Raw genomic sequence first — 26,618 nt, 5'->3', positions numbered from 1 at the left:
ATTTTCCTTCCACTAAATGCCAATAAAATGCTGCTTCCAGACAACTGCTAAACCCTTTTCCTTTCCATCCCAGAGCATTGTTGCCTGCTTTGTCAGCAGGACTTGTCTCATGGACATGGGTCATTGCGTAGATGCTAAACTGTGCTTACGGTGCATTAAAGTCCTCATTGACGATTTTACACTTCTGTGAAATCAGCATAAAGCGTGGGCGACTTCTACCAGGTAAAGGTGATTAACTGTTACCTATGAGCTGGCTACTACAGGCAGTGATTTACAGGACTAAGATATTAATTGAAACTCGTAGTTTTATGGGGCGTTTATAAATAACCATAAGAAACTTGCAAGTGTCAGGTGTTCTCTGCATGCCACCCAGGACGTGGGAGTTGGTGCACCTCAAACTTCACACTGTGCCTGTTGGGGGGACAAAACACCCCAGCACCTCCAAGGTCCAGATACCCCAACTGATGGGGCCAACGAGGGGCTCAGCATCACCACTGTTGAGCCACACAGGGCTCTGGCAGCACTTCAGCTTCAAGAGCTGCCACTCCATCATCCTGTGGACCCTCGTGTACCACTGCAGCTAAACTGTGTGCTGTAACGCTGGTAGTCTGGGCACATGTGTCTCTGGCTCCTTGGAACGTGTGTTGGCCAGGTGGTCCCAGGACAGCAATTTCCTGTGCTGCCTAGAGCATCCCAGGCTAATATGACCTGGACAAAGACATGAGCAGACTGTTTCTGTCTGTAGTGGTGGTGACAGGACTGGGCTCTTCAAAATCTGTGTTTCAGCCTCTGGGAACCATCCTGGGTCTTGAGTAGGCTGAGAAGAGCATGAAGCTGCCTTGCACGCAGCTCTGGTTTCTGCCGCAGCCCAAAACATCAGAGCAATATTTCACCAGCACCTTCTAGGTAACAAATGCATCTTCTTTTGCATCTGCTCAGCACATGGGGACGGTGGTGCCCTGCCGTGGGGCTGCATCAACACACCACGAGGCGCACACACTTGTGAGATCTGGGCAGAGGTTCCTAACCCTGTGGTCCAGGCTCATGCAGTTGTGCTGGGACCCCTGTGCTGGGACCCCTGTGCTGAGAACCAGAGGAGGAGGCTTTGTAGCCTGGGCTGTAGCTTTGAGGCGCCCTGCAGCCCTTTGGTCAGGGCAGTGGCACCGCTGGGGAGCACAGAGGTGTGCCACACCTTGCTGTGGGACGTGAGCCTGCACTGCAGCCAGAGCCATGCACCCCTCTGTGGCACCTGCCAGTGCCTCTTAGAGCAGCCAAAAACCTCCTGTACTGCACAGCCCATGGGGGCCACCACCTGGTCCCTGTCCAGGGCTTTGGCTGAGACACCAGAACTGCCCTTGAGAGGACACCGGTTTCACATGCTGTGCTCCAGAGTGATGCTGCACAAGGGATTGCTCAGCAAAGGAGGATGTTTGCACTCTGTGGCCAAAGATGCTGTTGCTCTGCAATGTGCTAGAGGATGCTACACCTTGTAGCTCCTGGGATTAGAGGGTGAACCTCCTGCCCGAGAAAGGCAGGGTCTCTGTCCCTTGTACCATGCTCCAGAGGATGCTGGTACTTTGGGTTAGCATCCAGAGGTCCTGCTGCCCACATGGACACTGGGGCCCCACAGCAGCTAGCAGACACTAGCACGCTGCCAGGGTTCCCAGTGGCACAGCAGAGAGGCTGCTAGGACCCTCCGTGAGCCCCCAGAGGCTGCTGTCAGGGGCCCCTCACTCCACAGTGTACAGTGGTGTGGCCAGCCCTGTCCTACTGCTGCACTAACCCAAGACTCATCCTCTTGCAAAACACATGGCATGCATGGCAGGATGGGGACAGCACACCCGGACATCACTCACCAGCACACAGCACCCTGCACCGCACCCCAGCAAACCTTGGCACAACGCGCTGCACCCATACAACCACCCTGCAGCCCGTGCAGCACTCGGGATGCATGCAAAACCCCAAAGAAGACCCCAGACGGCCGTGCCATGTCCCAGGGGATACCAACATCCCGCACCGCGCTCTACCAAGCCCACTGGTGGGGGGGACATCCACAGACGCGGGTGGGAGATGCAGCAGGGCTGGGTGCTGACTCAGGGTGCAGGGAGCAGGGAGGGAGGTGCCGGGCGGGGAGGAGGGCGCCGGTTTCGGCCCCGGCGCGCAGGGAGCTGGGCTGGCGGGGGGCCAGCGCGCTGCCGGGACAGGCCGTGCTGTGGGAAGCAGGGAGTGCCGCCGTGCCCCCACCCTGGGCGCTGCCGCCCGCGGGGACGGGCAGAGCGGAGGCAGCGCCTCTGAGCGGCACCGGGCACCCGCATGGGCACGGCCCCTTGCTTCTGCAGAAAGGTTTTGGGGGATCGGTTTTTGGAGGTATGGGGAACAGGGTAGCTCCAGGTTGTATTCTTCTGCCCTGAGTGATGTTCTCTGCCAGGGGTCATGCGTCAAGGCAGGGTGGGAATGTCACTGGCTGGACTTTTGCTGTCCTCTGGGGATTTAGGGCCATGGAAATGCTGAGGGACTGGAGCATCGCTGCTGTGAGCGGAGGCTGGGAGCTGGGGCTGCTCAGCCTGGAGAAGAGGAGGCTCAGGGGCAGCTCCCCAAGGCCTGCACGTTCCTGCAGGGAGGGGACGAGGGGACGGAGCCAGGCTCTTGTCAGCGGTGCCCAGGCCCAGGCCCAGAGGCGCTGGGCACAACCTGGAGCCCAGGAGGCTCCCCCTGACCCCCAGCAGCACGGCTGTGCTGGGGGGGCCGCAGCCCAGGCACAAGCTGCCCCGAGGCTGTGGGGTCTCCTCCCTGGGGAGCTCCAAACCCGCCTGGACGTGGCCCTGGGCACCCTGCTCGGGGTGGTCCTGTACCAGGGGAGGACCAGAGGGTCCTAAGGGGCCCTTCCCACCTCCATCACTCCATGACTCTCTGTCTCCATGATTTCATGCCACAGCACTTCCAGCCTCCCCAGCTCTCCCCTTTTGTCCCAGAAAGGTTCCAGGCTCATCCCTCCACACCTGGGTTTTGAGGGGGTGGGTGATAGGAGGTTGGTTGCCCTCCACTTGCTGCCTCTCTGAAGCCGAGGCTTCCCCCAGCCTCGCTCCCCAAAACCTGGTGGCATGTGTTGAAGTAGGCATCTCTTGACAGGCAGCACCAGGAAACCTGCAGGATGTTCCTGCATGGCTGGGCCTGGGACGGGGGGAACAGGCAGCCCCAGCATGAAGGGAGAGGAAATTTCTTGCCAAGTGACAAGCAGCCCACGAAGCTCCACCATCCTGTGCATCCAGCCCTTCCCCATTACTTCCCCCATTAAGGGAGAAGCCTCACAGCCCAAATGCTGTTGGGCAACAGCAAGGGACAAGCCTGCTGCAAGCCTGGTGTCTTCTGCTGGCCCACAGGCCAGATGCATGCCCCAAGAACTCTTGGGAGTATGCAGCAGATGTGCCCCTGTGGGCACTGCATGTGGGAGCGTGTTAGAGAGACGCCTACAGCTAAACGAAAGGGATCTGCACCCCTGTGAGGACAGAAGAAACAGTCTCTCCACACTGACTCACCTCCAGTCTTCATTGGAAGCTGCCAGAAACACACAGACGAGGGTCTGCTCCCCTTCGGTGGGAATAGGGAGGAAGGTAGCCTGGTGGGTGGCAGGGCTTGTGACCAACCCGTGGACCAAGGGGGTTGGGAACAGGGCCCCCGCCCACGTCACCCCCCAGGGCCACCCCTGGCACAGAGAGGGGCGCAGGGGCTCTGGTAGAGCAAAGTGAAGCGACCGTAGGGAGAACTGCAGCAGGAAAAGCAGGTCAGACCACTGAGGTCCGTTACAAAGCCTCCCAAGGACCACAAGGCAAGGGGCCGTGGTATGCGGGAGGCCCCAGATGGCCGCTGCGTCCTTCGTGCTCCAGGGGTGGGCGAGCGGCGCAGCCCGCTTCGCTTCCTCCTGGTTCAGAGCTTCGAGGTGGAGACAACACCCGTGCCCCCTCACCACTCTCTTTATTTACAGACACAACACCATTCGGGGGCGTGGAGATGAGAAGCAGCACCTCGTGAAGCCTCTGCCCGCCCAGACCGCGCCGTGCCTGCAGCAAGGCCCCTGCGAGCGCCGCGCGGTGGGGCGGCGGGCGCGGGGCAGGCCCCATGGCGCGGGGCAGGCAGCTCGCCAAGGCCGAGCCTCACCTCTGCCTTCTGAGCCATCTATTTCCACCGGCCGCCCACCATGGTCTTCCCACGGGCAGCCTTCGACCTGGAAGGGAAGGAGGAAAAGATGTGCAAAAGGGCACGAGTGAAAATGGAAAGAGGGGAGAGGTGGGCACCATCGGAGGTCCTGCAAGGAGGAGCAAGCCATCCCTGGTTGATGTTTGTTGCCCTGCAGGAAAGGTCTTCCTCCCCAGCATGGGGCTCAAGTCAGTCTGTGTGGTTTGGGACGTTTTGGGAACAAGCTCATGCATTTAGCCAGGTGTTTCCAACCAGCCCCGAACCCTTTCCCGTGCTCCTCCCTCCCAGTGATCCTTCAGAGAAGAAACAAAGGATCTCCAACCCCAGAGGCTGGACGATCCTTCCCCTGAGGTCCAGAAGCTGTGAGGGTGTTAGCCAGGACCCACTGCACCACTCTCCTTAACCAGAACCGGGGGAACTGGCCGTAGATCAGGAGGAGGAGGAGGCTCAGGTGGTCATTGACAGGCATTTCTGGCATCCTGAGAGTCACTGACCCCCCTCAGATGCCAGTCCCCAGGCCAGCCCCTTCCTCAGCCCCACTCCTGGACTGATGTCAGCACCAGGGGTCCATGCAGCACTCATGCAGTGGGGGCACGCAGCCTGTACTCACCCTTTGCTGCAGTTACAGGCCATGGTAGGGCAGAAGAGAAGAGAGATTTGGTGTGAGCAAGGGGGGGATGCTGCTAACTGCAGGGGAGGATGCAGGGGGAATGCTGCTAACTGCAACGAGGGCATGCTGCTAACTCAGGGGCAGGCTAAGCATATCTCATGCAAGGAGGCAGAGTGGGATGGGGATGTGAGAGCGGCATGGTGTCCCTGACAGTGCAGGTTAAACACCCACCTCCACCCTGGGAGTGTTATGAAGGGTTCCCCAGCCCTGCACAAGGGGCATGGGGACCAGCTCCCCTATCTTTGCGGGGCTGCACAGCTTCCACAGCCCATGGGATTTCCCCTTCTATGTAAGCTGGGGTCTCCAGCACCTTCCCTGAGATGCTGGGCAGAGGCCCTGCAGGGATGGGGACAGCTGGAGGTGGACAGGACCCTGGAGGACACAAGGCTCCAGGTACGGAGACCTCTCCCTGGGGTCTGTCCCCAGCCAGGGTCTTTGGGACAGGGGGAAGCTGGTGGAGCTGGGAGAACGTGGGAACCTCTGGATGGCAGCAGAATGGCAATGGCACAGACTGAGGTCCCTGGGCCAGACCTGCAGGTCCATGAACACGGGGTGCCAGCAGGCATGAGGCAGCCAGAAGAAATATGGGGAGGGAGCCGGGTCCAGGGGAGCAGGGAGCTGGAAGGGCAGGGGGTGGTGAAGGAGGATGCTCGGCCAGCCCAGGTACTTACACCTTCTGGTGGTCACTAACGCGGTTTCGGAGGACGTTGATCTGAAAGAGAAATGCAGGTGGGTGGTGAGGCTTGGCGGGATGCCCCATGCCTGGCTGGGGAAAGGGTGAAAGTGCAGCACTGCTCTCTCTTCCCCAGCCATCCCTGCCTGGGCTTTAGCACAGGGCTGTGATGTGCGGCACAGTGGGAAGCCCATCGCGGAGCAGAGTACAAGTCCCCGGGAGCTGGGAGGCCACAGGGCCACCGCCATCACCCGCAGCCACATCCTGCAGCACTTCACAGCTGCGTGCTCGGCACTCCCAGGATGGCAGCTGCTGGGAGGGTTGGTTTGAGCCCTGCTCATATTCACATGGGAGGCAGAAGTGGCTTTGCTTTCCACTGTGTAGAGCCTCTTAGGTGTTTGTCACCCCATGCCAAGGTGGGCACGGGTCTTTTCTGACACAGCCAGCTCCCCAGGACATCTCCGGCTGGTGCCCAGCCCACCCGGTGTTCGAAACGGGAAGCTGATGGCGCAGCCAGGCACGCAGAGGGCGAGTCAGCCCGGGGAGGACCTGGTGGCTCACCTCGTATTTCTGCCGCTTGAACTTTTCCTGCAGGTCAAATTTCTCAGCCTCCAGGTCGCGGATGGTTTGCCACAGCTCCTTGGCTTTGTCCCTGTGGGAAGGGACGGGTGATGCCAGTGCAGGAAAGGGATGTGGCAGCAGGCTCGCTGCAGGGGACGGGGCAGCAGTGCCACCCCCTGCACGGCAGGGACCATCTTGCCTCCTCCCCCATGGGTCCCCGCAGGCTCCGAGCCCAGCTGGGGACGTGCTGACAACGATGCCAGACCCACGCGTGTGTCAGGGCCGTGGGGACACGCGTGTCCCAGGCATGTGAGCGTGGCTCCCTCTGATGGCCGACACTGTCACCGGCAGCCTGGCACGGTGGCCTGGCAGAGCCACCCTGGGGTGGCGCAGCCCGTGTCCCAGCCGTGCTGTCACCCAGCGGGTGGGACCCCGTCCTGGACATCCCTCCTGAAGCACCCCTCACCTCAGCTTGTCTTCACTGAGGTGGTCGATGTTCAGGGGCTTCCGCCGCTCGCTGAGGATCTTCTTCTTCTTCTCCCGCTCCGTTTGCTTCTTCCCCCCCTTTTTCTCTGACTGCAGAAGCCATCAGTCCGTCGGAGGGAAGGAAACCCACCCAGCCCCTGCTCTGCCCCCATCCCCAGCCCTGCCTCCCAGCACCCCCTGTGTTTGGCACTCCAGGAGCACACGAGGTCCTCAAGGACATGCTGGCAGCACTGGACCAGACACAGCCCCCAGGCCCCATCCCAGTCCCTGGGGTGAGGCCGGACCCCCAGCTCCTGCAGCGCAGGGCTCCCAGCCCACTTTGGTCACCACTGTCACCCAACCTTGGTGGCCTGTCTTCTTCTGCCCGTAGGACCCCCGAGCTACCAGCACCGAGCATCTTCGTGGTGCTGAGGGGCCAGCCCATGGTCGAGCTTCCCCTGGGAGCACCAGTGGCTTTGCTGCAACCCCTGGGGCAGGATCGCACCTTTTGCATGTAACCTCCAAAATGCAGCATGTTGGAGAAAGCTTTTTTCTTCCGGGCTTCCTCCTCGGCCTTCTTCCGGGCCTCCTCTTCCTCTTTGCGAGCTCTCTCCTCCTGCCAGGGTTAGCAGTGGGTCAGGAGGGGATGGATGGAGACCTGGTGGGCCAGCTTGCATGCAAAACGCAGCTCCCACGTGCTCCATGGCCGGGCTCGCATGGGGTGAACGGCCAGGGTGGGCCCCGTGCCCTGCAGGAGGCTGCTGCCCAAGCCCCCATCCCCAATGGAAGACTCACGGCCATGCGGGCTTGGCGCTCCTTCTCCCTCTCGCTGCGGATCCGCTGCTGCTCTGCCCTCTCTGCCCGCCGCTGCTCCTGCGGGAGGCAAGGACGATGGCCTGGATGTCCCAGGCCATCCCCTGTGTCCCTAGGGACACAACACTGGCCCCTGAAGCCCTGAAAGCCCCAAGGGCAGCTCTGCTGTGCCCACATCTCCCAGGGGAGCACAGGGACTGGGGCCCATGGGGAAGGGGGGATGTCTCAGGTCCTGCTGTGGGGACTGCGAGGAGAGGATTGTGGCTGTTTGCCCGGGGCTGAGGGTGGCAACAGCAAGGAAAGGAGAAGGCTGCAGACATACAATCCTGTCCTTGAGGGAGATGAGCTCCTCTTCCTCCTTCTTCCTGCTCTCAAAGTGGGCTTCGATGAGGGCCTGCAGTTCATTCAGGTCCTTCTCCATGCGCTTGCGGTGGATGTCCTGCATTGGACAGAAAGGGGGGCGACAGCCGTGCTCGCACAACGCAACCCCCCAGGAGCCAGGGGAGCCCCCAAGGGGCTGGGCTGGGCACGTTACTCACGTCAAAATCCAGGCGCTCGCCATCGGGGATTTTGGGAGGCACCAGGTTTGGCATGAAGGGCCTGGAAGGTGAGCGGGAGGGCTGTGAGCCTCCAGCAGGTACCTGGGACGGGACGAGGCTTTCCACCCACGCTCTGATCTACCCAGCCCTCCTCTCTGAGCCTCACGGCCCCCAGGGCTGCGGAGTGAGCACATTTTGAGGACAGGGAAGAGTAACGCTGCTTGCTGGAGGTTGCCAGCTGGACAGCCTCAGAGGAAGACCTCTGGCATTCCCGGGAAGGTCTCCAAGGCACCCGCATGGCTGGAATAACTCCGCAAGCAGCAGGCAGCGTGGCCACGTCCCTTTGCCAGGCACCCTGGGGCTGGCAGCTACCCCACCGCTCACCCAAAAGAGAGTGGAGGAACTGTGTGCTCCAGCATGAGCTGGAAACCACCGCCTCAACCCCCGTGGGATCAGTCCCGGGGTTGTAGGGGCTCACACAGATGCCAGCCCTCCTCCTGCCATGGCCAGGAGCACTGTGGGGAGGTGATACCCTGGCTGTGCCAAGGACCACGTACCCCAGGCTGGGGTGCATGCAGATGTTCTCCAGCTGAAGGGCCACAGGGCAGCTGGACCTCCTCCAAGGAGCACATAAAATGCTTCAAAATTGCCCATACACCCCATTCTTAGGATTCTCTTCATATTCCTTGTTTATCTGCCTGTTTCCTCTCCCCTTTTCTCTCCAAGTCCCAGTCTCCACACTATTTTCATGTTTTTAAGGCCTCGCTGCCTGTGTCCCTTGTGGGTCTCAACCGGTGGCACCGAGCCCATCACATGGAGGCACAGCTCCTAGTTCAGACCTTGCACCAGAGAAAATGCACCGACACTTACTTGGGTTTGGGCTTTGATTCACCTGTGGGTCCCCAGGAACAGGAGAGAAAGACAGTGTTAGTGGCACGGAGGCATTTGCTTTCACACCTCGACCCAAAACCCCACAAAACTGAGCCAAGCCCCCCCTCTCTCCCAGGTAGATTTTCCTCCAGCAGAGGTACATGGTGAGGTGTCCACCTGTGTGCCAAAATACCACACACACCGATGCTCCCCACTGAGCATTTGGAGCCTCCCTGCACCGCCCAGGGATGGTGCCCCCCACCCCAGAGAAGACCACGGGGGGATACCTCACCTTCCCCAGGCTCCTGATCTCGGTCCCCCTCTCCACCTGCGGAACACACGGTGCTTGGTCCCGGCGCCAGCCCTGCCGTGCACCCTGCCCAAGCGATGCTGCCCACTGAGTGCTGTCCCCACCACAAAATCCCCCCTCCAGCTCTCCAGGATGAACAGGGGAGCACTTTCTCCCCTGGGGAAGCAGTAGCTCTGCCCTCTCCTTCCATTTTGGGGGTGAATTTCTTACCGAGGCAGCACGAAGCCATCCCTCCTGCAGCTCTCCTACTGCCCCAGCCCTGGCAGAGGACAGACCTGGGGCAGTTCTGCCCCATTTACCGCAGAATCTCCCTTCAGCAGCAGCTGAATTTAACACTGAAAACCCCGCGGCAAGGGGACAGCACCTTTGGAGACTGGGTTCAGGACTGAAATGGCCCAAAAATGTCCTTCCTCCACTCCTGCTTTACCTTCTCCTGGTGCTTTTGTTTCATCTTCTTGTTCTGTTTCAAAAGTAAGGGGGAGAACGTGACCAGAGCATCCGCAGGTGGGGGCTACCACCTCCCCGTGCACCCCGCTTTGTGGAGCGGGGCTGGGACCTGAGCCTGGCCACCAGGCAGGACTGTGTGGGGACACAGAGCAGGCAATCCGGGCCGCTCCAAAGGGGTTTTCAGATGGCAAGACACATCAGAGCACGGCCCCAGCTCTGGAAATCCCCACTCCGAGACAACAGCTACCTCTCGGTGGAACAGGCTCAGCACATTTTTGGCATTATTTTGGAAGGCTGGAAACGACCAACTTGGCAGCAGGTCAGCACCCAGCAAAAACCAGCATTAACCTCATGCTCGTAGGGCCAAGGCACTCAGCACTTGGTAAGGTCGGGGAAGGGCAGCCCAGTTTTGGCACATCTTTACTGGAAACCAGCGATACGGGGGCTGCCGGCCCTGCCGCAGGTGACACCAGGACGTCCCAGCCCTGCTCCGGGGCACAGCATGAAAGCCAGCGCCCCACCAACACAGAGCATGACCATGGGATCCCCCACCACGTGCATACCTTCTGCCTTGGTTTCCTCAGTCTCCTCTTCTGCCTCCTCTACCTGTTCTTCCTGACCTGGGGAACAAGGGCGGCGTCAGTGCGAGAGCCGCGGCTGCCGCTGGCTCCCCGCGGCCCCCTCATGGGACATCTGCGGCTCGGAGCCGGCCACCAGCAAGGCCAAAGAGACCCGGGGGAGAGGAAGCTACGGGAGAAAGAAGCAGCGGCTCAGAAAGCAAAGGGCTTCGTTCTAACCTGCACCCGAAGGCTGGTCTCTGTGCTTGGGTGGGAAGGGGGATAAATTTAAAGGATTTAGAGCCTAGTTTGTCCCTCGTTCCCTCCCCGCCAAGCTGGGCCCTCAAACCCCAGGGTGCAGGGGAGGGATTTCTGCTGCTCTCCTCTACCCAGCAAAGAACGAGGCTGGGTGGCAAAGGCCTCATTTATGCCACTGTTGGAGCCTTTTTCCACTGGAGGGAGCAGTATCTCCACGAGAGTCCTCCATGGGAGTGAGAGCAGCGCTGGGGCCCACAGGTCCTGGGAAGACTTGTGGTCCCGCAGCAAGAGAGGAAGAAAGAAAAAGAAGACAGCAAGCCACGGGCATGTTTGGGGGTAGACGTAAGACAGAAACCACAGAAATGAGAGCAGGTATGCACAGCACGGCTGGATGGGGGGAGTGCAAGAAGCAACAGAGAGAAGTGAAAGAATGAAAGAAAACCTTTCCCCAGCCGGGGAAAGGCACAAGACAGATCGACCCACAACGTGTTCACAGCAGCAGTGGAGAGATGAAATAAAGAAAGGTGCAATAGCTACCGTCTTCTTCCTCAATCCATTCTTCCTCTTCTGAGCCAGGGAGGAGGGGAAGGAATAAGCGCAGAGGTTAGTCAGGCGCCGTAAAGCTGCGGGGTGTAGCTACGGCACGCGTGAGACGAGGACTCCGGCCCTTTGCAGCCCGGGCTGCCTGGCAGTGCCCTGAAGCAGCAAGAGCCCCAGCAAAACCCAGGCCCCAAGCCCAGCCTCACGTGCTCAGCCCGGCCGTGTCCCAGAGCAGCTGCATGCACCCAGGGGGGGTCGGTTCTTCACCATACGGGGGCAGTCGGAGGTTTCTCCTTGAGCACCATTAACATACATTCAGCTGAAGCGCTGAAGCTCCAGCTCCCCTTGAGCTATTGTGCTCACACCTCTGAAAATACCCAAATCCAGCGTTTCCACCCCTCTTTTTGAGACAGGGGATCTCCCTGTTAAAAGAGATCCTAAGAATATTCAGGCCGGCTTTGATCCTACTGATGTTTCAGGTGGAGAAATTCACAACATGGCCTCATACAGCCTTCTCTGGCCCATTGCAGCCCAGGAACTTGCCGCCACCACCCACTCGAGCGTAACACCGAACCAACAGCACTTATCCTTCCAACCACAAACGAAACACCTACCTTCTTCCACGTACTCCTCTTCACAGAGCACATGTGTGCACAGGAGAAAGGGAAGGGAGAGAAGACGCAGGTTATTGAAGCTGCTCTGATCATTTCTTAGCATCAGTCTCGGGGCTGCTGTGGATGCTCCACGTCCCCTTACCTTCCTGCTCCCTGCAAAGCACGACACAAAGTGCCCCGGTTACAGCAATCCCCTGCAAAGGAGCTGAAATTTCCTCGAGCTGGGTCCCACTTTCCATAGTGGTGGGCAGTGGCTGCTCAGCAGGCTGCGGTGTGCCGTGCTGTAAGGTGGCAGTGGGGGCAGGCCAAGACCCCCATCCTCCAGCAGCCTGCAGTGCTCGGCTGGCACTCCGATGGGGGTCAGAGCCCAGGACCATTTCACCGCTCGAGAAGGTGGTCTGAAACTCTAGGAATGGGCAGCCTACATCTCACCTCCGTACCAGAGTCCTTTCCTGATTTAAGGGAAACACACTGTCTGTCCTCAGATGTGCCAAGGGAAGCCGAGCACAGGGCTCAGACCCATTGCTGGGCATGCAAGGTTTTCTTCTTGCAAGATCGTTATATTTAAGTGGCACTTAAATATCAGAGAAGGACTCGGATCTAATTTTTCTGGTGGTGAATGAGAAAATAGCCATGTTTGGACCAGTCCCTGTAGCCACATGGCTCCAACATCAATGCCCTTCTCTTCAGGCGTTCCAGCAGCCCTCACCGGCAAAACTTGCCCTCAGATTTGGGCCTTGTTGAGATGCTCAGGACGCTGCAGTTGGACCCCATCAGCGACACACTGATGGAGCCAGCCTTTTCCCAGCTCCATCCCATTGATTTAGAGCACATAATTTTTAGGGCAGGGTCTATTCCTTTGCAGAGCATTTGCTTATTGGCTACTGATGCCAAACTCCCCACTGCGGGGATCTCAGAACCATCACAGCAGTGATGACAATGGGCAGGGGGGATCCCAAAGTGCTTTCATGCTGGGTGCTGGGGCAACAACCACAGCTGGGCCCCCCCATCAGCACCTCTAAGCAATGCTTGACCCTGCAGGAAGACAGGAATTGGGAGAGAGAAAGGTGTTTAAAAACACACCACTTACTGCTCATACTCTTCGACGACCTCTTCAGAGTCCGACATGCTTGGTTATCTAGCAGAATTCAAGGCAAGGTGGAAAAAGCGAGGGTTAGGAGCAAGCACAAGGATAAGGACAAGCACAGCCTATCCTCCGGCACCCACAACATGGGCACAGTGATGCTGTGTCTCTACAAAGTACTTGGAGCTGGGAGCTGTCCCCAGCCGGGCTGTGGCGGCAATATCTCGGTGGAGATAAGGTCCCCCCGCTCCCCTCCCATCCCAGGATCACAGCTCGCCCAAATAAGAGGCAGGAGATTAGACACGGCCTCGTGCCATGCTGATAGCTGCCATCAGGAGCCACGTCTGGGACACACAGCTCCCCTTGCTGGAGCCATCCCAGGGTGCTGTGTTTGCTCAGGGCACGGGAAAATTACCCAATTATAACGTTCAGCTTGTTTTGCTTCCTGACTATTCTTAGCTCAGCTGGGATATGGAAACTTGCAGGGACATCCCATTATCTCCAATTTACAGACGCAGCACAAGATCTCAGCGAGAGCACCCAGCCCTCCAAGTGCAGAGGGGCAACCTGGGCTCAGCAAGGGCATTTCCCTCAGCATCCTGGTCCCAAGGCTGAGCTTAGCTAAAGGGGACAATAACTCAGATCCCAGTTTAGCAGCAGGGCTAAGCGTAGCTAAAACCATGGAAATACTCACGCTCATCTTCCTCGCACACCTATCTCCCCCCCAGCCCACGGCTGGGTGAATGCCACCCATCGGCACTCCTCGCCCTGCTCCCACCCGATGCTGCAGCACAAGGTCGCGCAGCCCAGCCCCTGCTCAGCCCGGCCACCCTGCTCCTGCGGGACCTCGGCGAGGTTGCGATGCGGCAGGACAGCGCGAGGCAGCTCTAGAAATAACCTCCATGTGCTGAACCACCTGTTCCCAGAGCAGCGCCGCTGCCCCGCTCCCATCGGGCGACCGGGAACAACTGGCCCTAGCTGCATCTGTTGGGCATTTATTACCCCGGATGGGTCGGACAGGCTTCAGGATCGCTTATTAAAGATGCTGAATCCGGGACTGGGACCCACAGGCATGGGGAAGATGCACTGCAGGAGGGATGCCTCAGCATACCACACGGCTGTCAAACCTCCCTCCTGAGCAATGACTCAAGAGTGCTTTTTGGAGACAAATGAAGTCAGAAGCCAGCCCTGTCTGTGCTGGGTTCACTGCCCCACCTGCTGCTGTTGTCCCCTTCCCTCCGACGGACCCGGGGCTCAGCCCCATGCATTCCCCAGAACTCCCCATGCCTGGCCCCGCGAGGCACCGTCCTGCCACCCCAGAGTTTGGCCAAACCCCTTTATGTAGCCACTAGCAGCCAGGGCTCCATGGGGCCCTTGCACAACACAGGAGCAGAGATCCCCTCCTGGCCACGAGGCTGTAAATGTGCATTTCTGGAGGTGTATTTCTGCATTCCCATTCACCTCCTCTCTGCTACATCACCAGATCCCACCAAACATTTACTGAGGAACAGCAGCAAAATCAGGGCTGTTAACGGGGCACACAAGAAAAGCTAACGTTACACTGGAAAATGCCTCTAAGAAATATTTTTCCATCCTCTGTGCAGAAAATGGCACAGAAGCAGGATAAATCTTCCAGTTAAAGCTCTGAACACTTGTTCTGAAAGAAACGGGAGCATCCTGGCTCTGATGGGCCCCATGGGCCAGTACGATGCTCCCAAAGCACCGCATCCCTCCTGTCTGCCCGGAGACACGGGGCGCAGGGATCTACGAGATCCCCCAAGGGCACCCAAAATCCTTTCCAGCCATCTTGTGTCTCTCAAACAGCATCGGATGTGCTGCAGAGAAACCCACTGGAGAGGGTCCTGATGCTTTCCCCGGGGGAATGCCTTCACAGCAGAAACACATCCCAGTGAAAGCAGCTGGGCAGGGCCATCAGCCCCGAGCCAAATCCACGCCGAGCCTTTATCTCTTGGACTTTCACAGCAGAGCCCGAGCATCCCACGCTGCCCCAGCCTTACCTCTGTTGTGGGGCGCAGGTGAGGTCCCACGGAGCCGCGGGGGAGCCGGCGGGTGTCTGGGGTGTGCTCCTTGGGGGGCAGAGGCTTTAAGGGGCCCCCAGCGCCCACCCCGGGGCGGGCAGCGCCGGCAGGAATGCGCCCGGCGCCCAGCGAGGAATGCAACACTTGTGAGCTGCTATTTTGGCAGCAGCGGCCCCGGCCCCCTCCGCGCTCCCCCTGCCCCCCCAGGAGCCCATATAAGCCCAAGCTATTGTGTGGCCTCAGAGATTTGCTATTTTAAACCCGCCGGACGGAGATACGTGAGTGCCCGAGGGGCTGACACAAGCCAGCCAGCTGTCACCTTCTAGGGCTGGGGACGCTGATAAGGCAGCGCCAGGGACCAGACCCTCCACACCGAGATGCTGTCCTGTGAAAGTTCGGATTGTTTTTACCTCCCCCCCCCCCCCCCCCCCCTTTGAGACATCTGTCTCACGTTTTTGCCTTTTTTCCTCTTGGGAGAAGATGGGAAGCAAACCCTTCAGGTCCCAGTCCAGGAGCAGCCAACCAGGAGCTTCTTAGAAAGAACTTTTATTAGACCAAAAAAAAAAAAAAAAAAGTCATAGAGGAAAACCAAATCCCTTCTAAAGCCCGACAAGCAAGATGAGACCAAGGGGCAGCAGGAGGGTCCCACACCGAATTTGGACACCGCAGTGGTTGCTGAAGGCACAGCCCCAGCCCGTGGCACGGCCCCAGCAGGATTTGAGCATCGTGCTATGGGCTGCCCACAGTACCTTGTGGCCCCCCCAGGGTGGGCACAGCAGCCGGGGAGCATGGGGACCAGGTGGCTTTGGGGTCTGCATCACAAAGGGCTCCAGGGGAAGTGTGAGAGGGGAACAGGGCTGGCAGAAGGGGCCCAGGACAGGGCTCCCAGCTCCACGCAGCCCCACAGGTAGGTCTGTGGCCAGCCTGTCCTCCGCATAGCACTCAGCAGAAGGGGTCACTGCTTGCAGGGGACGGGAGTGGTGGAGAAGGACACGTCTGAGCTGTGTGCTGGAGGGAAGCACCAGTGCTATCAGGTCCACCGGCCCTCCACGGGGCCTTCAAACTAGGCTGGTGCACGAGCAACTTTGCAAACAGTGTTTTAGGGGGGTTAGGTCCCCTCCAGCAGTCACAGCTTGGGGAGAGGATGACACCTGCCTGCACCCCCACCTCACCCCACACTCAGGGATGGGCACGGTCCATGGGTGGGCAGCCAAAACTCCCCTAGCCCGGCAGCCTCTCACCCCACAGCAGGATCCAGCTGCAAGGTACGCGCACAGGCTGTTCCCCTTAGCAAGCGCAGTTTGGGGCACAGCCAGGGATTAGGAGCAGAATGCCAAAATGTTGTAGGGAAGAGAGGCAAGAGCCTGCCTTCAGCACCCGCAGGGAACCTCCAGGCCAGGGTATTCCTGGAGAGGCAGGGGGTGAGGGTTGGGGACGGGGGGATGGGATTCCAGCCTTCTTCCTTCCCAGCCCACAAGCAGAGGACCCCGGCCACCCCGTTCCACCCACACGTGGCAGTGGGGACTCTCGTGGCAGGGGGCAGGGCTGGCATGGATGATTGGGCAGGGCCAGGCTTTGATCTTCAGAGCAAACCAGTTTTTCCCAGATCATCTGATATTATTGCATATGATATTATTGCAGCTGGAAGAGAAAGTGAGAAACAGTGAGGCCGGGGCTGAGGCTGGGGGCGATGCACGGGCGAGCAGGTCCCAGTTCTGCTCCAGCTCAGAGCAGTTTTCAGCGCAGCTCCACATCTACCTTGGTGCCTGCAGGGGCGTCTCTGGGCTGCTTTACCCAGACGTCACGCTTTGGCAGGCTGTTTATTTTCCCGACGTCCTGCAAATAAGAGAGCCGTGAGTGGCACAAGAAGGTTTTCTCCATGCATCATACGCATCATTGCCTTGCTGTCTGTAACCAGCCCTCAAAGCATGATTGCCCCAGCTAAAACCAGCCAGCCTTGAGATCCTACACCTGGTAGACCCCAAAAACCAAGTGCAGCTCCAGCCCGCAGAGGTGAATGGCAGCTTTATTACAGGAAAATACAAGGAAAAAAAGCCTTACCCAGGAGTGACCCCAGGAGCAAACCCTTTCCCAGCAGCCAGAGCCAGCTCAGCCTCCCGGCACAGACACGTTTGGGCAGTGCTAATCCCGGAGCTCAGCGCCGGGGTGCCCAGGCTTGCCCGCCCCAGCTGCGGAGCTGGGCTGGAGCTGCCCCTCCTGTACCCGCACAGCTGCCACGAGCAGCGGCAAAATCTTATTGCTCTACGGGGCGACACCTGCCCAGCATTTGTCCTGGCTGATTCTCTCCTTTCCAAGTACAGTGAGCTGTCTCGAGGCCAAAGGGTCTCCTGCCCATCTCCCTTTAATCCACATCCCTGGAGCAGCACCCGAGTCTGAGTCCCCACAGCCAGGCACTTTGTTCCCCTGGCTGTGGGACCCCCTATACCGGGGGGCTGGGATCTGCACCAGGACGCAGACCAGGCCCAGGACTCAGCAGGACCTCTTGGTGCACGCCGGGTCTCAGGGCCAGGCTGGATGGGGCTTTGAGCAGCCTGGCCTGGTGCGAGGTGTTGTTCCCATGGCGGGGGGGGGTGGAATTAGGTGGTACTTGAGGTCCCTTCCCACCCAACTCATCCTCACTCTGTCTCCAGGCCCCACAGAGCTCCGTGGGTAAGCAGTGAGCATCCAGCTCATCTCCCAGCGGCCTGCAGGTGGCAGCTGAACCTACGACCCGAAGCTTCTCTCAGGCCCTTTAGTGGGTTCAGCCGGGGGGTTTTCAAACCCTCCAAGGCCCTCCTGCCCCAGATGCCAGGGGGTGTCCCACCAGGCTGCCAGCTGCCAGGACTTGAGCCCGAGCTCTTGGCACAAGCTGGTACCTTGCTCTTTTCCTCCTTGGCAGGCTCCTGAGTTCGGCTGATCCACAGATTAATGCGGGACGTCACCGACCCCGGGATCTTCAGGTTGTCCTGTGGCACAGAGAGGGACACCAGGGTTGCAGCACCAGCTCTCCCATTGCACGAAGGCAACCCGGGACGAACCCCAGGGCACAGGGAGACGGGACAAGCCTGCAGCAGGCAGAGACCAGCCCACACCTTGGCTCCCTCCCAGCTCCCCAAATACCAGCACATCGGCACAAACCCACACGCTGCCAGAGCACAGTTTCGGTGGCTCAAACCCAGCCCTGCTCGCACAACAACCACCAAACTCCCACCAGCAGCCTGCCACAGTGTGCATTGGTACCCAAACCAGGGAGGATTTGCCCCAAAAGCTGGTGCCTGCCCTGGCACAGGACCCCCCCAGCGACTCCTGCCCTCACCTTCCTGGCTGCGAGCGGCTCAGCCTTGCTGGGAGCGCTGGCCTCGAAGAAGTTGCGCTTGCTGGCCACCCCCTCCGAGGTCACCACGAGGCTCTTCTGAACAGTCACGGAAGATCTCACCGACCCCGAGCGCTGGGAGGAGAGAGGGCTGTGAGCAGGGGCCGTGCTGCACCCCAAGGGGTGAAGAGCAAAGCCCTGGGTCAGCTCCTTCCCTGCCCATCACCAGCTCATGGGATTGCCCACCAGGACCACGCAGCATCCCCATGACCCTCTCCAAGGGATATCCCCTCTGCTCCTAAACCCTGAGGCTGATCCGTTTTTCTGCATGGGACTGTCTTCATCCCCATCAGGGCTGTTTTTTGGTGAAGCCCAGTCCCCCTCTGCCTTCCCAGCTCAGCTCCAGGCCCCCTTTCCCTCTTCCCCTCCCCATCCCTGCACCAGCCTGGCTGTGCCGAGGGTTTCGGTACCTGCACGGCCGAGGTGTACTTTTCCAACTTCTCCTCGATGGTGGTGTTGCTACCTGGGATCCTCAGGCTCGCGCTGGTGAAGAAGAGGGGAGGGAATTGAATGCAGCCCCCACCGTGCCCTGGACTCGGCCCATGGTCTTGGGGGGCTCCACTTGTTGGGAGGAGACCCCATCTGACACCTGATCCCGTCTGCCAGTGCTGATGACTGAGATCTCAGGGTCTCACCACCTTCCTAGGGTCCATACATTGACAAGAGCTCTTAGCTGCCCAATTTACCCTGTCCTCAGCTGCCAGGTGTGAGCTGCATCTTCACACAGGTCAGGAGGGTTTTGCCTATGGTACCCACAGGAGCAAGCCCAGGTGCCCATAAAGCCCTGCTCCCCTGTCCCAGGTAGGACGGGGAGTCTTATCCACCCCCTGCTTCTAGACCTGAGCCCTCAGTTCCCTGAGAAGTTTTAAGCCCCTAGCCCAAACCTTGCCACAGAGATGCGGAGGGTAACTTGAACTGCCCTCCAAAGCGAGATCAAGTTGCTCAGGGACCTGTACGGTTGGGTTCTGGATAGCTCCAAGGGTGGGGGGACACTTTTGTGGCACTGTAGATGCAAACATCGGTCAGAGACTGCATCAACCAAGAGACCACAGGGGCAAGCTGGGGGTGACCTGTACAGATGCCAGCTCTGCGGTGGACTTTGGTCTGTCTGCTCTCACTCCAGGCATCGCTGCCCGGTCAGCCAGGCACCCTGGGGACAGCAGACCTGTGCCAGGGCACTCACTAGCTGGTCCCAGGCCCCATCCCCTCCTCTCCCTTGGAAAACAAGGGGCGAGCATCCCTGCGCAGGAAGGCCGAAGCAGCATGAAGAGGGTTGCTGACCTCCTTGTGAGAGGGCTTTCATCTTCTTCTTTCTGTTTCCTTGAGATCACCTGGAAGACACAAGGCAAGGAGACACTGGAGCCATCCTTGGTCATCACAGATAAACACGGGGAAAACTGGGTCAGAGTCAGCTCCCCGGTTTTCAGTCTAGCACTGCTTTCACCCACACCAGAGCCCACCTCACATCTAAGCTGTCTGGATTGAAGACACTTGGTAGTGCTATTTCACTCCCAGTGAAGCACTGTGAATTCAGGTAAGCCTTCCCAGGCAGCCCTAATTCACAGCATGGAGGAACTCAATGGCTTTGGTGCTTTTCCCAGCCTTTTATTACAGAGCCTTTTTTTTTTTTTTTTAGGTGGGCACAGGCTAGAAATGGAGATATTCTCAGGGATGTAACAAGGAACGAGATGGAGGATGGATTATTTTTTCCTCCTGCATTCTCAGAGAAGAATAGAAATGCCAGAGGGTGGATGGTCATTCCTGTGACTCTGGGAAATCCAAGGACAACGCGCTCCCTATTTTCTCACCACTTCCCACAAGTTTCCATGCCAGCACAAAGCATATGAACATGGACTTGTCCACAGTCACACGCCTTTGGTCTGACAAGGAGAAGGGAAAGGGAGGGAAGACTGAAGCAGAGCTGCAATGCCTAGACCAAGGATGGATTTCAAACACACATTTTGAAACAGGCTCTGCCAACATGGCATGGATACCATAGCATCCCTTCCTTCATCTTCCACTGCCTTAACAGGAGTCTTCCTCCCACTTGCTTTTGCTCTTACCCGAAAGGAGACAGTCCTTGGGCTGCTTCTTCTGATGGAGCTACTGTAAGTGGCATAATTTCGAGAAGCATCTGACTTTTCTGGAGGTTCATCTTGGGTGGGAGGTGGCTGTATTACCTCCTTCAAGGGGCTCCTGGGTGGATGCTGAGGAAAAAGCAAACATCTGATGCACCTGTGCAGAGTTTGTGGGGAAGGTTCAGGTGCAGGGATCAGAGCAGCCAGGGTGGAAATGGTTTGGAGACAGGGGTCTGAGATCCAAACCCTCCAAACCTTGACTGTCTTCTTTGGATTCACAAAGCCCTAACACCCCTTCAGTGAAAGCCTGATGGAAATCAGTAGGGGCTTCCAGGAGAAGGTGATCAGAATAGCACGTGCAAGGCAGGGAAAGGAGGTGGTGGGACCCCGGTACCACCTCGTCCATCTTCTAGAGCAAGTGCAGTGTGGACATGGACAGCATGGGCACCCCCCCAACCATGCATGGCGAGGAGATGCTGCTCCTCCAGCAGCACCACGAAGCCCTCCGGCACCCAAATGAGAAGCACGTTGCCCAAACACACCTCCCCCAAAAGCCCAGAGGCCGCATCTCCCTCCTGCTACTTTTGGTCTCTCGCCCTTCCTCTTGTCCTTCCAGGACTGCACACCCCAAGGCTCAGCACCTTTCCCACATCCTGCTCACCTCCTGGTCCGGAGAGGGGGTCCCCTCCGAGGCTGTCTTCTCCTCTGTGCTGCGGGTCCTCGTTCGGGTCAGGATCTTCACCTCGCGGACCCGGCAGGCCCCCAGCTCCGGAGCCGCTTGCTGCTGCGGCTCCCCCTCATCCCTCCGCTGCTCCCCTCGGGGTGTCCCTGCGCCTTGTCCCTCTTTGTCCTGCAGCCGTCCCCTCACCACCACCTTCCTCTCGCGGGCTGGCTCTGGGTGCTGGTCTCCTGCTGGGGTTTCTCTGCCTGTGGCCGCATCCTGACCCCGCTCTGCAGCCCGGCCGCTCTCCTGCCCCGTGTGGGGCTGAGCTGCAGCCTGCTCGCAGCTCGCTCCCACCGCTGCCTCCCGCTGCTCCTTCTCCTGTTTCGGCTTCTCGGACACAGCCAACGGGGACCTTGTCCGTCTCCCTTCTTGTGTCTTCAGCACCTCCGAGAGCTTGCGCTCCTCCTCTTCCTCCGGAGACGCCGGCTTCACCAGGGACTGGGGCCTAGAGAGAGACCAAGCAGAGGTCAGGCCTCAGCACCCTGGGCCGGAGGGATGGCTTCCAGCAGGTGAGGTTCACTCAGAGAGAGGCTCTGGGGCACATACAAGTCCCACAGGTGTCTCTGGAGTCACAAAATCACAGAGTGGGGGAGGTGGGAAGGGTCCCCTGGGTCCCTCAAGTCCCCCCTGCAGGGTGCCCAGGGCCACGTTCAGGCGGGTTTGGAGCTCCCCAAGGAGGAGACCCCACAGCCTTTGGGCAGCCTGTGCCACGGCTGCGGCAAAAAGTTTCCAAAAGTTCAGATTACGTCTCTTTTTCCTTGTTTTTGGCAGAAAAATGAAGCATTTCTGCAGCCTCAACCCAGGGCAGCAGCACATGGCCTGGGAAAGCAAGCACCTCCCAGGCTGGACCAGGAGTGCCTGCAGGACTGGCCAACAAATGTTTTAAGTGGGGTGAAGGCAGCCCGGCTCCTTCCCATTCCCCTCCCAAGGAAAGAGCAATGCTAGCAAAAACAGAGAGCTGGTAACAGCAAGCAGCAGCAGAGCCCTGCTCTGTGCAGGAGGCCTCTCAGCTGTTTCAGCAGCGGGATAATAGTGGATGCCTAGGAAAAGTGCAGGACAGGTATGAAGTCTCCAACCAGGGGAAGCTGGGGGACTTCAGGGCATGTCTTGATATTCAGAAGCTCACCGTGGCTCCATAAATGTGTCCAGTAGCCTTTGGAAACCCCATAAAACATTGGCATCCACCAAGTCTTGTGCCAAGGAGCTGTGCTGTGGGCTCAGAGCAGCATCCCTGTTTGAGACTTGTGACTGTCCCTTCAGTGGATTAGGAAAAAATGTCACTGTCTTTAGGTTTAAAACGTAGGTTGTAAGAACATCTGCTATGGCAGCTGTCAGCCACAGTCCAGATACAGTCTGCCAAACAAGCCTTTTCCCCTCCTTTCCCAGGCAAACACAGGCACCAGTCTGGGAAGGGGCAGGTAGGACACTTGTGCAGGACCACATGGGCTGTACCTATATGGCCTCCAGGGCTTGGAAAGTAGATGGCATAATATTTATCCTCGTCCTGAATCCCCTCATTGCATTCACCACATAGCTGGCCTGTGCTAGCACCAGGGAAGGGGGACATGTCCTATTTACCTTGTCCATGCAGCCACATCCTACCCCTCTCCACCCCAGGCAAGAGAACAAGGCAGCAAGCTGCGAGCGCTCAGCACCATGAGCGAGGCCGATGCCAGCAGGACCTCACGCACCTGCTGGGCGTTGGGCTGGGGTCTTTCACTGGGCTCGGAGGTTCTTCATCCGCCGATGAGGAGGACAGCAGGCTCCGGTGCCTTCGCCGGCGCTCCCTTTGCTGCTCTTCTTCATCCTCAAGCGTCCTCTGCTTGGCCAGGCTGTTTGGGGTGGAACATTAGGTCATGGTGAGGCTGTGTGCCTCGCGGGGATCCCACAGAGAAAAGGGACCGCAGTGCCCACAGAAGGGCCCAGGGGGTGGCGGAGGGACCCTCCCCAGCAGGGCTGCAGGGGGCAGGGGCAGAGGGACACCAACGCGAGCCGGGTGTCGCAAAGTGCTCTCGCTCCACCCAGCTGATCCGGGCATTTCCCAACACAAGCACTTGACTTCCCAACTCCTCATTTCTACTGTTTAAGGCAGCATTCATTTAAAAGGAATCCCTACATTAAGCAAGCCTTTCCAGGCACAGATATTTAACCTGTAACTCAGCAAGACCCTAGAGCCACCGCAGGGATCTCAACCACACGACCTGGAAGGGTAACCACGAGTGGCAGACGGTTTTAGCCCCAGCATGAATTGTGGGGGTGGCATTTTAATTTTTATTGTGCAAAAAGCCTCAGATGCAAAAACATCTGAGGTTGAAGAGCAAGTACCGCTGAAGAGCTCTGCACAGGAACAGGGACACGGGAGCCCCCTTGCTCCCCACGTGTGGCCTCCCAAAGCCAGAAGGACCAGGAATGTATTACAGCCACAGCTTATACCAAAATGACAAGGTTCATAAGCACCTTTAAAGTGTTACCTTTAAAGATTTTATTTTAAACAATTAATATTTTTTAGACTAAAATGCCAACACGAATAAAAAACTGTTTGGAAAATACCAGCTTTCCCTTCCTTCCGCTGTGCAAACCATGCCCAGCCTTTCTGCCAGCACATGAGCTGTGTTGGGCAATATTTCGTGCCTGCATTGCATTTTTCACAACAGCGTTCATGTACCTGTAGCACTAGTCCTGAACCGGCTGCAAAAACACACGGGGTCACCAGCACCACCAGGGGCAGATTCCTCCTGGGAAGCCCTGGCATTTGCCCTCCCGCGCAGGATCTGGCCCCCTGCAAGCACCAGGGGCTGGCACTCCAGCTGCATCCAGGCCCAGGGTTTGCTTTGAATTTGGCTTCATGAACGTGAAAGTCAGAGCACGCTTGGGTCTGTGGTATTGCCAGCACTGCTGCGGACACAGTGACTCGCCGCGTGGTTTGCGAGTTACTGTGTAATGAAGCCTGGGTCATAAATTAAACCACATTACCCCCCGCAACCACTCGCGGCTTCTGTTCTTCCTGGTGGATGGAGGCAGGGGAGCGCTGGAGGGTCAGTAAAGCAGAACGGAGAGCACGGGTCCCAGCGGGCAGCTCAGCCCCTGTCTGGAGACAGAGCGACGCCACGGGGTGTGCTGCCCTCCCGCTCCCCCATCCCCATCACCCCCAGCATGCCACCCCAGGGTGGTCCCCAACGTGTGGCATGGGGTGGGACAGGGCTGGAGAAGGCTGGGACCTGCCACAGGGAGCCTCTGTGAGCATCCCCAGCTGGGTCTCGCTCTGCCTGGGGACATGTCCCCAGCCAGCCCCCCACAGCAGCATTCGTCCCATGAGCCTGCAAACATTGATGTACAGCTGGGCTGCGCTTGCAAGGCTGCTGGGCTGTGCCTCTGCCAAGCTCTCTTTGCGTGTCCCTCCTGCGGTGACAGCATGGAGCCCCAAAGCCAGTCCAAACACGCGTGAGAGCTGGTTACTTCTTTGATTTGCATGCACAGGCTTCTTCAAAATGAAACAGATTTTCCTGCCTCGAATTTGCTTGGCTCCTGCAGAGGCAGCGCATATCCTGGCGTTACCAACGTGCAATTTCTCATTATCGGTAATTAAATAATCCACACATTAGGCTATGGATTTGCTTTGCCAGTCTTTCCCTCCTCTTTTCAAAGAGGGATTTCTTTCTCACTGTCTTGCCTTTTTTAACCTCAAAGAGATGAGTAAAAGAAGACTGGCAAGTCTCCCCTGCCTTGTCCTCTCCTGCCCTGTTAATCATTAGTGCTGAGATATTTGACATCTGTGCTGTTTCAGGGAATTCTGCCTCTTCTAGCGAGAGAGGAGAAGCTGCCTCACTGCGTTGTGAAACTTCCTGGGTGCAGGACCCCACTGGGCTTGTGTTTGGGCAGCTGCACAGCACAGAGGTGGATCTGGACGGGGTTTGGATGCTCTCTGGATCCATACTTGTGCACCCATGGTGGAGGCAGCGGTGTGAGCTGGCAGCCTCTGAGCAACAGGACCTCAATTCCCAACTCTGGGCTGACCGGGCTGGGTGTCTCACCCAAAATTACAGCTGATCTGGGAACCCTTTGGCCACTGTCTCACAGCTGGGTGAGGGGACTTGGTCTCTGATCCACCACCCCGATGGGGATTTCTGCTCCGTTTTGTGGGCTGTGTCTGAACCACCATCACCGCCCGCGCAGCCAGCAGCGGAGGTCGGCGGTACCAGCCTTGGGTCCGTGCGGGGTCAGGGCTGACCCCACATCCCCGTGAGCCACCAGCCCCCGCCTCACCCGGCCGTGCCCAGGAGCTTCCATCAGAGCCCAAATTGCTTTTTGGGAAGGGCGCAGCAGCAGGGCCGGGATGGTTCAGAGGCTGGGGATGAATCAGGGCTTGCTCAGCACCGGATGGGCAGAGCCGGGACACGCGCCCAGGGGCTGCACGGGTGAGCACGAAGCCCCGCAGCCACCCTTGCAGCAAGCCCGGTGCCACAGCCCACCGGAGAAAGTCAAACAGACCCAGAGACCAGGAACACACCCAGCGCGGGGCGAGGATGCCTTTCCAGAGCTGTTTTCCTACGCAGAGCTCAGTTTCCCCAGGCAGAAGAAACAAAACTGCCTCCGATCTCACCCACCCACGAGAAACCCCAGCAGCACCGAGCCACCTCCGCAAGCAGCCCCCCGACGGCAGCCCCCGTCTGTCCTCGTCCTCCCCGACGCCCCGCGGTGCCGGCAGCCCACCCTCGCCTCCTGGCCGCGTTCAGCCACCCCCCAGGCACCCACCTGGAGAGATCGGACCAGTTCCTCCTGCTGAAAGACATCCCGGCTTCACGAGTCTCAGAGAGCCCCCAAAACCTGCGCAGGCATCCAGGCCAAGGCGCCGGCGGATCCACGGGGATTTGCGCTGCTCGGGGAGGGAGGGACTCCCTGCAAGGTTATTTCCCTGTGCACCTTTACCCTGCCTGCAACCCGTTTACCACCACGCAGCATCACATGGTCTCTTATCTACCTTGACAGAGGCAAGACTGTAATTTGTCTACTAGCGGCGCCGCGCAAAAGACGCCCTGCCCAGGAGTGCCACGCAGAGCAAATCCCTGCGCGCTGCCTGCTGTGCCAGGGCTCGGAGAAGGACCCGTGCTCGGGGCTGGATCCATCCAGGTCTCCCAGGGTTTCGGAGACAACTCCCAGCCCAGAACCTGTTCTACCAGCCGCTCTGCGCCCGTCAACACCTCCTCCAACGCTGGCCTGGAGGAGGTGAATTACCTTGGGCTGCGTGGGAGGAGGCAGCCGCTGGCTCTCAGGGATCCAAAACAGTCATTAAAACACCTCCGTCAGGGCGCAGACCGGCCCTTTCCAAAGAACAGGGGAGGGTGCCCCCCTCTTTGCAGCCTGGTCCGGATGCCTTGGGTCGAGCAGACACGGCTCCCCCGTTTTTAGGAGATTTGCTGCAGTAAAAAGCACTCAGAAAGTCTTGGGGGAGGTTGGGGAAGCCTGAGCAGGGGGTGATTTTTGGGTGCTGAAGCCCTGTGCGCGCACATCCCGCTCCTGGCCTGGCCCATCCAAGCCACCAGCCCCTCCAGGCTGGTCCCCAGCCCCCGTGCCCCCAGCGCTCACACCGTGCCCTCTTCAAAGCGCAGGGGGAAGGCAACGGGGAGCTCCCCGGGGCCATGGGGGCACCCCAAGCACCGCGGGCTGGGCAGGTTGCTGGACGCCTGCAAAAGTCCTCTGGGACCCCTGGGTCTGCGGTCCCCACGGGGTCCCCAGGAGCGGTGATGTGGCCGGGCTCCTGCCCCTGCCTCTGCCCCACAGGGTGTGCCCAGCGCCCGAGCAGCTCTCTGAA

General features: G+C 58.9%; 2 protein-coding genes across 7 annotated transcripts; both read right to left on the bottom strand.

Moving 5' to 3' along the window:
* Positions 1 to 3,955: 3,955 nt before the first annotated feature.
* Positions 3,956 to 11,638, bottom strand: TNNT2 (troponin T2, cardiac type). 5 transcript variants are annotated; one of them, XM_048071211.2, is made up of 14 exons: positions 11,512 to 11,638; positions 10,895 to 10,924; positions 10,106 to 10,162; positions 9,523 to 9,555; positions 9,078 to 9,113; positions 8,786 to 8,807; positions 7,916 to 7,976; positions 7,699 to 7,815; positions 7,359 to 7,436; positions 7,069 to 7,179; positions 6,565 to 6,674; positions 6,099 to 6,189; positions 5,536 to 5,576; positions 3,956 to 4,222 (listed from the first exon to the last, which is right to left on the bottom strand). In XM_048071211.2, exons 1-14 carry the CDS (start codon positions 11,612 to 11,614, stop codon positions 4,174 to 4,176), a joined length of 939 nt encoding a protein of 312 aa, XP_047927168.1. In that variant the 5' UTR covers positions 11,615 to 11,638; the 3' UTR covers positions 3,956 to 4,173. The 5 variants fall into 5 exon arrangements, with proteins under 5 accessions (XP_047927168.1, XP_066839110.1, XP_066839111.1 ...); XM_066983009.1 differs by having other exon boundaries at positions 10,895 to 10,921; positions 11,512 to 11,629; XM_066983011.1 differs by lacking the exon at positions 3,956 to 4,222 and adding an exon at positions 4,786 to 4,810.
* Positions 11,639 to 15,164: 3,526 nt separating this feature from the next.
* LAD1 (ladinin 1) lies at positions 15,165 to 25,782 on the bottom strand. 2 transcript variants are annotated; one of them, XM_048071209.2, is made up of 10 exons: positions 25,562 to 25,782; positions 22,501 to 22,641; positions 20,747 to 21,254; positions 20,071 to 20,214; positions 19,289 to 19,338; positions 18,418 to 18,490; positions 17,951 to 18,082; positions 17,511 to 17,600; positions 16,393 to 16,470; positions 15,165 to 16,275 (listed from the first exon to the last, which is right to left on the bottom strand). In XM_048071209.2, the coding sequence occupies exons 1-10, from the start codon at positions 25,597 to 25,599 to the stop codon at positions 16,267 to 16,269; spliced, it is 1,263 nt and encodes a 420-aa protein (XP_047927166.1). In that variant the 5' UTR covers positions 25,600 to 25,782; the 3' UTR covers positions 15,165 to 16,266. The 2 variants fall into 2 exon arrangements, with proteins under 2 accessions (XP_047927166.1, XP_047927165.1); XM_048071208.2 differs by having other exon boundaries at positions 15,165 to 16,470.
* Between the last annotated feature and the right edge of the window lie 836 nt (positions 25,783 to 26,618).

Source organism: Anser cygnoides, chromosome 25 (assembly GCF_040182565.1).
Source record: "Anser cygnoides isolate HZ-2024a breed goose chromosome 25, Taihu_goose_T2T_genome, whole genome shotgun sequence".
Taxonomy (NCBI): Eukaryota; Metazoa; Chordata; class Aves; order Anseriformes; family Anatidae; genus Anser; species Anser cygnoides.
The sequence above is the reverse complement of the archived record's forward strand: the minus strand, read 5'-3'. Positions and strand labels throughout refer to the sequence as shown.

What these genes read in the sequence shown, in the direction of transcription:
- TNNT2 (XM_048071211.2), bottom strand. Translation starts at nt 11,614, where the DNA reads ATGCTAAGAAATGATCAGAGCAGCTTCAATAACCTGCGTCTTCTCTCC. An exon ending in GCGAGCGCCTGGATTTTGAC is followed by an intron (nt 7,816 to 7,915) that starts GTGAGTAACGTG and finishes TGTCCAATGCAG; the next exon opens with GACATCCACCGCAAGCGCAT. An exon ending in TCAAGCGGCAGAAATACGAG is followed by an intron (nt 5,577 to 6,098) that starts GTGAGCCACCAG and finishes TTTCTCTTTCAG; the next exon opens with ATCAACGTCCTCCGAAACCG.
- LAD1 (XM_048071208.2), bottom strand. Translation starts at nt 25,599, where the DNA reads ATGTCTTTCAGCAGGAGGAACTGGTCCGATCTCTCCAG. An exon ending in AACTGGTCCGATCTCTCCAG is followed by an intron (nt 22,642 to 25,561) that starts GTGGGTGCCTGG and finishes CACCCCAAACAG; the next exon opens with CCTGGCCAAGCAGAGGACGC. An exon ending in GAAAGCCCTCTCACAAGGAG is followed by an intron (nt 18,491 to 19,288) that starts GTCAGCAACCCT and finishes CTTCTTCACCAG; the next exon opens with CGCGAGCCTGAGGATCCCAG.